The following is a 9,615-nucleotide window of genomic DNA, read 5'->3' as shown; positions in this document are numbered from 1 at the left end:
TTTGAACTGTGTGAAACACACCAGTTGAATTAACTCGATCCCATGGCAGCGCTGACATAATCGGCGCTGTTGGTCTGGCTTTGGTTTTAAAACATTTCATACACTTGAAAATTCGTGTACGAATCACTTGTCCCGCAGAAAGAATCCAAAATTGCCGCTGTAATACCGACATCAAAACCGTTGCCCCCGCGTGGCAATAGGTCACATGAAAATGATCCACGATCAAAACCGTTAGAGCATGTGATTTTGGTAAAATCACCGGATGCTTTCGTGGAAAAGACAAACTTGAATGCTCCAAACGACCTCCAACGCGCAATAAACCGTCGTCCGCAATAAACGGCAAAAGCCGACGTAGCCGCTTGGAACATTGTTTATTCTGGTCTAAGCAGTGGATATCATCCGCAAACTCCTCCTGCTGAACCAATTTGATTAACCGCTGCAAAGCGAACCGTCGCTCTGGGACTGATAATACCCCCCTAAGTTTCTCGGACAAAGGCCTGGCATTGTTGACAAACCGGAAACAATATGCTACGACCGCCAATAGCATATTTAAACAACTAAACCGCGTAAAAATATTGTCTTTGTCAACAATCCCGATCAAGGCCTGAACATTTACCTTCACTTTCCGCAATCCAGGTAATGGATCATCCGCTTTGTCCATTATATTCCTGGGCCAGGTCTCCGCATCACCTGACAACCAAGGAGGTCCCCACCATAAAGGATGCTCCAATAGCACTGACGCGCGACAACCGCGACTCGCGACATCAGCAGGGTTCATTTCTGAAGGTAAGTGTCTCCAGGCTATGTTTAAACCGCAATTTAGAATCTGAGAACTCGATTGCCCTCAAAAGTCTGCAACAAGTGTGGCGATATCTTCAACCACGAGAGAACGATAGTGCTGTCACACCATCCGAAGATTCCGTCTATCGTCAGGTCATCACTAATTGCAGCAACAACGTATTTCAAAAGTCTGACTAGCAACGCCGCACCGCTTAATTCAAGTTTCGGTATAGTTAGTTTCGATTTAACCGGCGAGACTCGCGATTTTGCCATCATCAAACTAACCTTGACCCTTCCGTCATGTCCCACAGTCCTCAGATAAACCGCTGCACCATACCCAAGTTCTGATGCATCTGAGAAACCATGCAGAGAACACGATTTGACGTCTAATAAGACAAAGCGTTCCAACCGCAGATTTGAAATGAGAGGCATATCCTTTAAAATGCCTTGCCATTCCGCAACTACGTCATCAGGAGCGTTTGCATCCCATGACAAATTTTTCAGCCAGAGTTGCTGCATGAGGACCTTACCCTGAAAGATGACTGGGCAGATCCACCCCAAAGGATCAAATGCCCTAGCTAAAGTTGACAATATTGACCGCTTAGTACATCCACTAGTGTCATCCAGCTTCGTACGATATGAGAAACAGTCACTGCTAGAATCCCATTGAACGCCTAGGATTTTATAGAAACTAGGCCCATCCGCATTGTCAAATATTTTGCGAGGTTTTTCTAAATGCTCCTCTGCTATGTCCTGTAAGACTTCCTTACTGCTTGACGTCCATTTACTAAGCTCAAAACCGCCAGAGCGTAGTAAATCCGTCAGTTCCTGCTTCAACTTGCTTGCGTCTTCTATGGAATCGGCTCCACCTAAAATGTCATCCATATACACCGAAGACCGCAGAAGTTGTGCCGCAGCAGGAAACTGCATCTCTTCGTCATCTGCCAACTGCCTTAGCGTCCGAATCGCAAGGTATGGGCTTGACTTCATTCCGTATGTTACGGTATTTAGCCGATACACACGCAAAGGTAAGTCTGGGGACTCCCGCCAGAAAATGAGCTGGAAACGCCGATCCTCCTCAGCAATCAAAATCTGTCTAAACATCATCCTGATGTCCGTTGTAAACACGTAACGATGTAGCCTAAACCTACATATAATTTCCGCGATATCCCGCTGTAGTTTTGGACCCGCATGCAAACAATCATTTAGCGCAACACCATTAGTAGATGCGCAACTAGCGTCAAAAACTACGCGAATCTTATCACAATCCTTTTTAAAAATTCCATGATGAGGTATAATGTAACTACCACTGGCGTAGTCGTTTGGTTCCCCTTCACACAGTGACATGTGTCCTGTTTCGGCGTACTCCCGCATAAACTCCGTGTATTTCTCCCTGAAGACCTCGTTGCCTTTTGCAAGGAGCCGCCTCTCCATGGCTAAAAACCGCTTCATAGCTATGGGTACAGTGTTACCGAGTTCAGGGGCGCCCGATATAAAAGGCAACCGTGCTGAGTATCTACCCTCTTCAGTCCGTGAATGGGTATCTCTAAAAATGGTCTCGCATTCAAGATCTTTAGGGTTTTCCGCCTTAAACGGGATGTCTTCAACCTCCCAGAACCGTTCTAAGATCCGATCTGTACTTGTGCTACAGAAAAAGGCCTGAGACGCACAAGGAACTCGAAGGGAAACTCCAATATTAACAGGACCTGACAAAACGTGTCCGAACACCGTTTTTGTCACCCGTGGAATGTGATCATGGATTTTGATGCGTCCGCTGAGTACAATGTCACAAAGTAAATCCTCACCTAATAAAATATCAATCTCTCGACTCACAAAGAACTGTTCATCCGCAAGATCCAGTCCCCGATAATTATCCGCCAACTGAGCCGGCAACGAATATCCAGGCAGGTTATAACTGATTTTATTTAAGACATTAGCCGTGGTCACCAGCACTGGCTGATCCGTCAGCCTAGGTGTCATGGTCAGATTAACTGCTCCCCTACAACCGGTTATAGGAGTACAGCCCAGTCCTGTGATTGGGTCGTCAGGCTTAAACCGCTCTAAGCCTAACCTCTGCACACAGGACTCCGAAATGAATGTGCTCTCGCTCCCTCCGTCCAGTAAGGCCCGCGCCTCCTGGTAGCGTCCGCTGCTATCCAGAACTCTAATTATTGCCGTCGCAAGTAACACCTTTGGTTTCATTGCCTGTGATGCCATCAATCCAGAGACTCCAGGAACCGCACCTTCTGGATTGCCGCTGGTTAAGGGCGCACTGACAACAGGAACACTTGAAGAGGACGAGGCAGCATTGTGAGACTTCCCATTTGTAGCCACGTTTGACGTCAAACGTTGTTCACGATCTGAACCACTTGCCGGAATATCAAAATGCAATAAATAATGGTGTTTAGCCGAATTACACTTGTAACAATTCTTGTTATAAGTGCATTTATCAATGTTGTGACCGTTCAAACACTTGAAGCACAATCTAAGTGAAACGACCTGACGCTTCCTAGCTGCAGGCTTCATCTCCAAGAATTTCTCACACTTCGCAATAAAGTGTCCGCTTTTTCCGCATAATCGACACGACGACGCCGACGCCGAACCCGCACCTTGAAATGCCGCATGAGCCTTTACCGCCTGGCTCTGCCCACCACCAATACGCCTTCCCGCCGACGTACTGGCCTGTGGTTCCGCACTGGATTCCAAAATCCGTATTTCAGTTTCCAAAAACTTAATGAGGTCCGCGAATGTGGGTAATTCTTTATCGGCGTGCTTGTCTTCAAAGTGTTTTTTCAAGTTACCGTCTAACTTTTGGAAGTTGATGTAGAATAGCAAATAACACCACGAATCCACCGGAAATTCCATCTTTTCCAGCGCTTTTGTGTTTTCAATTAATGTGTTCAAAAACATTTTTAAACCAGTTACCCCTTAGAGGTTACATGAGGTGCACTCAATAAGTTGTGCAACAAACGATCCGCTAACAACCTTTTGTTGTTATACCGCGCATTCAATAAATCAATCGCGACCGAAAAATTATCTCCTGTGACTGATAGATGCTGAGTCAAAGTCTTTGGTTCGCCTAAAAGCGACCCCGCTAAATAATACATCTTCTCAGTATCCGATAAGGTGGCATCATTGCCCACCAACGACTGGAATAATTCCATAAAAGGAACAAACTCTTCCACCTGTCCCGCAAAGGTAGGAAGTTTCACTTTAGGGAGAACTGCCCTATTTCGCGCGCTCTTAGGATTGTCATTATTGTTACCGCTGCTACAGCTATTATCCGCATTAGCTGAAGCGTTTAAATTTGTCAACCCTAAATGCCGTTGTTTAATAAAATAGTATTTTTTGTTATACGCGTCATACTCCTGAAGATGACTTTCCAAATCAAAGCTCTCTATATCCGCAGCAGAGAGCTGAAGTTCATAAAACATTTCCGTAAATGTCTCATAAACCTTTTCTAAGTCTTGAAACCGCACTATGAAATCACTTTCTTGTTCTGGAGACAATTCAGGATTCCGAGCCAACGCATCCAATACGTCAATACTACGACACGCTGTATGATGTTTTATTTGCAACAACTGTATCCGCCTAGCTGCCGCCATCTTTCCGTTGGTAGTATTTGAATACGTAACCCAAATCAATATAATCAATAGAATCCCAAACCCTAACACAAACCACAACATGAAAACTACACGTAACAATTACACATTATTTTTAATTAAAAGTTCCGCACTAGTAAATCACCGCAATAAATCTTGAAATTTTAAGTTAAATATAACCCGCAAGCCGCAAATAATACATTAAGATTTTACCGCTAACCTTAATATATTATAAAATGTTTATTTTTTAAACTTTTAAGAAAATGTTTAAGACCCCTGAAATTTTATTTTGTACCGAAATAGCATCAAATACCGATAAATAATGCTCTATTCCACTTTTGTAAGAAATATAAATGTTTAGAAAAACACAAAAAGCCACACTTGAGCTGAGGATCGAACCTCCGACCTCCAGCTTCTAAAACCACTCTTATAACCGCAAGGCTAATCAAGCACTAAGTAACCCGGACGAAATAATCCTATAGTATCCTATATGGAGTATATGGTAACCTAGCAACCAAACTGTTTTAATTTGAAATGTCAAACGATAAAATAAATTTAACAGAAATTGAATTTCTAATGAATTTATGTAATAAATTTCAATGTTGAAACATTAGTTTCCAAAAAATACCCTAGTAGGTAGCCGCAAATGTAAATCCAAAATACGAAATTGTAAATGTGAGATATGAACGAAGATGTAATAAATAAAATCCCCAGTCAAAACATAAAATATATTAAAAAATGAGAACTCAAAAACAAATGTCCCCCCAATTGTATGAAATGAGTATTATATTTCGACCGCTCGAAATATAATTATGATGAAATGAAACGGGTGAAAATATTCCAAGGCGCTATGTTGATGTTAACAATAAAATAATTGTTTCAGAAAACTCGTTAAATGCCTCTTTATTTTATCCATAACATAATAAAACTTTTTATAGATACTTAATCTAATTTCCTACTTTAACATACAATCCCGAGATAGTTCTCATGTATTTAATAGGAGGATGGTTATGCTCAGTGTTCGCCTTCAAAATGACGTCATCTTTGCTGACGTGCGCGTACGCCTTACATTTCTTGGTCCAGTAAGAGGAGCACGCATAGCGAGAGCCGCCTTGACGAATCTGTCCGTTCAGGCAGTACGAATAGTCGTTGAGGAGAAGTAGTTTTGTGCCACGGGCCAAAGTTATATATTTAGCTGGAAAGAAAATTGTGATTTGTAAAGTGGTTAAATCGATATCAGTACAAATTTTATAACATAGGCCCCCGCGGCGTCCATCCGCCTGTGTTTAGTTTCAGGTTTTCACCGGTCAATATATTATGTATAGAATTATTACGGAAAGTTGAGGTGTAAGTACAATTATTTAAGGCTAGTAGTAGTAGTAGTAATCACTTTATTGTGTACAACAGTTTATATACAATTTGTAGGTACAGAGATACAAAGGCGAGCTTATCCCTATAAGGGATCTCTTCCAGCTAACCTTGGAGTAGATGAGAGGATCGTTCCAGTAGGTAAGATAGACAAACTTACAGGAGTACAATAAAGGTCACAAGTAATCCAAAATATTGGTAACAATTAAATAAAATACATAATTACATACAAAATGAAACTATAAAATAAATTACATGCTAGAGTACATAAATAAAATACAAAATATGTACCTAACCAATATAATATAAATATATCAATACATACATAATATACATATAATATATAAATATCGCATAAAGTATATTATATATAAAATTCCCAACCATTATCGTACTTGTTCAGAAAGCCAAAGTTTCTTCAGATTCACCTTGAGTGATGTCACAGACTGAGACCGTTTGAGCAACAGAGGCATCTCATTCCACAATTACGTAACGTACGTGTATTATTCATAGGAATAGCAAGCGTGTGATTAGCACTTGAACGTAAGCGGTGTTCATTGTCCTCAGCCAGATACTTAAATCTCTTAATCGGTAAGGTAAGAAGGAGAACAGGGGTTATAAAGTACGTTGTATAGCAAGGACAGAACACGCACATCTCTACGTCGGCAGATTGACAACCACCTTAGCTGGGAGCGAAAATCAGAAATATGGTCGTATTTGCGGAAGCCAAATTCTGTGTGTGTGTGGATTGAGTGAGCACCTTCCGAAAATGAAAAAAAATATGCTGATCATTTAGTAAAAGTTCTAAAACAATTGTAAAACGAATCTCTGAATTTGTAAAAAGATAAATCAAAAGATACAGCCATTAACATGTGCTCACTCAGTTCTCACAAACTACCAACGAAAACAGTGAATATATTCATTTAACATATAATATTTATATACTAACATTTAGTAAAAAATAGGCCAACCTACCTCTATAAATATTAGATCACCTAGTGACGTATTAAATTTTTTACAAATAGTTTCTTATGCTCACTCAATCCACACACTTTTGAAAAGCCGAATTTTGATGAAAAACATAAGATTTAGACCGCTATTATATGTGTATAGTTTAGTAAAAGTGAAATGGGAATTTGTAAAATACAAAACGAACCACTAACGTGTCAGGTTTTTTTATAATAAATTTTTGTAAGTGCTCACTCAGTCCACACGTTTTGAGAAAGTTAAAAATGTAAATATCTTACGATTTGTAGCACCTAAGACACTCGAAAGTACTTCAACATTTAGTAAAAATTTTTACTAAATATCCACCATCTAATATTTTATATTCGTTGTCTGGTTTTAAAGATATTCAGACATAACTTTTCTCATACAAATGTATCAAGTAGGGTGACCACACTATGTCGGCTCCTGATTTTCCCCACCTTCCCATTGTCATATTGAGATTGGGGAGTTTCGTTCAATTTTGATAATAGTTTACCGGATTTGTAAGTGGGAGCGAGAAAAGAATAACTATTTCTCGCTCCCACTTACAAATCCGGTACGCTCATCTGTTAGCGCGATTAGATTACCAGGTTCTGGTTTCTTACTAGTGAAGTATTATATTCTTTGTTTCTTACCAATTATCATTCATGTCCTTTTTAATGCATGCATGTCGATATGGTTATTATCCTGACGTCGATAAAAATTACACAATACACATCATCACTAGGCCAAGAACATAACCTAAAAACAGTTTGCAGATGGATAATTAATATGGTATTAGTTTAATATTATCAAAATTGAACGAACGATACTCCCCAATCTCAATATGACAATGGGAAGGTGGGGAAAATCAGGAGCCGACATAGTGTGGTCACCCTACTTGATACATTTGTATGAGAAAAGTTATGTCTGAATATCTTTAAAACCAGACAACGAATATAAAATATTAGATGGTGGATATTTAGTAAAAATTTTTACTAAATGTTGAAGTACTTTCGAGTGTCTTAGGTGCTACAAATCGTAAGATATTTACATTTTTAACTTTCTCAAAACGTGTGGACTGAGTGAGCACTTACAAAAATTTATTATAAAAAAACCTGACACGTTAGTGGTTCGTTTTGTATTTTACAAATTCCCATTTCACTTTTACTAAACTATACACATATAATAGCGGTCTAAATCTTATGTTTTTCATCAAAATTCGGCTTTTCAAAAGTGTGTGGATTGAGTGAGCATAAGAAACTATTTGTAAAAAATTTAATACGTCACTAGGTGATCTAATATTTATAGAGGTAGGTTGGCCTATTTTTTACTAAATGTTAGTATATAAATATTATATGTTACCGAAGTCAAGAAGGGGTAGCAAGATCGTGCAAGAGTCAATTTGGTATGGAAAGGGAGAAAATTCTGCAATCAACGAAGAGAATGAAGGGACCCAAAAATACTTTTACCTACTTCAGCAACATAAGGAGCCCAAGACAGCGTCTGATCCATGGCTATCCATATAAAATAAAACATAGGTTTCTTAAGAAAGTTAAATATATTTAATAAGTATTATATTGAACTGATTGAACATCATTTCAATACCAGTATTTGTTTAATGTCCAGGCAGGCAAGCACGGTCGCACGATAAATGATAAAACATCAGGCCGTCCCTATCGAACTTACAAATAGTGCGAGGGACGGCTTGATATTTTATCATTTATCGCGCGACCATGCTTGCCTGCCAGAACTTGTTACGTCATCTATCTCCGACACTCAACAACTTACGACTTAGTAACCCCTTCCTATTTTTTCACATTCTTATTTACCTTAGGCAGGTTCGGTACTTCTGTGTTCGGAACTATTCCATACTTTAATGTAAGTTCCTGATTTTGTCTTCATTAATCTCCCTGGTGGATGATTATGCTCCGTGACTGCTTTCAAAATGACGTCGTCTTCGCTAACATGGGCATAAGCCCGGCATCTCCTGCTCCAGTAACTTGAACAGACGTGTCTGTTCCTGCCCTTACTTAAACGGCCTGCCACACAAAACGTGTAATCGCCGATCAACAAAAGTTTCTTTCCATTTGTCAATGTAATATACGTAGCTGTAAATATAAAGTTTAACAATTTTAACAAACAACTATTACTTATGTACTTAGGTACACATTGTTGGGAGAATCGCTAGAAAAATAAACCAAAATATGAAAATACCCATCATGGTAGTTAGTACCCACACCCAGCATGGTAGGTAATCGCTATCGTTACTTGTCATAAAAACACGCGAGAATATTCTAGAATTTGCTGGTCTTTTCAAGTTTGTGTCCACATGTTTATATAAAACGCCATGTATTTATTCTTATGATTATTTTTATTTAAATTAAAATTATATCTGAAATAAAAATATGGCACACATAACACTAAATCATGATGGTGGATTGTTCTACACTATCCATTTTTTATATATAGAAGACGAGCAGTCGAATCATCTCATGGTAAGCGATTATCGTCGTGTCGTGACAACCCTGCACCACCAGAGTCGAGTAAGTGCATCGTTCAAGGTGGGAGTAGGTACTTAAATATGTTCTTTTCTTGAACGAACCCCCTAACCTAATATATTAATTCCCTACTTTAATATAAAGGCCAGAAGCCGTTTTCATATATTTAGTAGGCGGATGGTTATGTTCGGTATTAAACTTCAAGATAACGTCGTCCTTGCTGACGTGCGCGAAGGCTTTGCACCGTCTACTCAAGTAGCTTGAACACGTGTATCGGGCGCCGCCGTGACGAATAGGCCCGCTCACGAAGTAAGAATACTCATCGATCATTAGCAGTTTTGTGCCTCTTGTTAACGTTATGTATGAAGCTGTAAAAACAGAAGACAATTAACATTATA

At 39.4% G+C, this 9,615-nt stretch overlaps 1 protein-coding gene and 1 long non-coding RNA gene across 2 annotated transcripts; both read right to left on the bottom strand.

Moving 5' to 3' along the window:
• Positions 1 to 819: 819 nt before the first annotated feature.
• Positions 820 to 3,645, bottom strand: LOC125234960. The gene has a single exon (XM_048141385.1). The coding sequence runs from the start codon at positions 3,643 to 3,645 to the stop codon at positions 820 to 822; it is 2,826 nt and encodes a 941-aa protein (XP_047997342.1).
• Positions 3,646 to 5,263: 1,618 nt separating this feature from the next.
• LOC125242344 lies at positions 5,264 to 9,068 on the bottom strand. Its single transcript, XR_007178852.1, has 2 exons — positions 8,549 to 9,068; positions 5,264 to 5,577 (listed from the first exon to the last, which is right to left on the bottom strand). It is a non-coding gene; the product is annotated as an uncharacterized LOC125242344 (long non-coding RNA).
• Between the last annotated feature and the right edge of the window lie 547 nt (positions 9,069 to 9,615).

Source organism: Leguminivora glycinivorella, chromosome 2 (genome assembly GCF_023078275.1).
Source record: "Leguminivora glycinivorella isolate SPB_JAAS2020 chromosome 2, LegGlyc_1.1, whole genome shotgun sequence".
NCBI classification, from domain to species: domain Eukaryota; kingdom Metazoa; phylum Arthropoda; class Insecta; order Lepidoptera; family Tortricidae; genus Leguminivora; species Leguminivora glycinivorella.
This window is presented reverse-complemented; position numbering and strand designations above follow the sequence as displayed.

Coding starts and splice junctions, on each gene's coding strand:
- LOC125234960 (XM_048141385.1), bottom strand. CDS start 3,645: ATGGAATTTCCGGTGGATTCGTGGTGTTATTTGCTATTCTACATCAAC.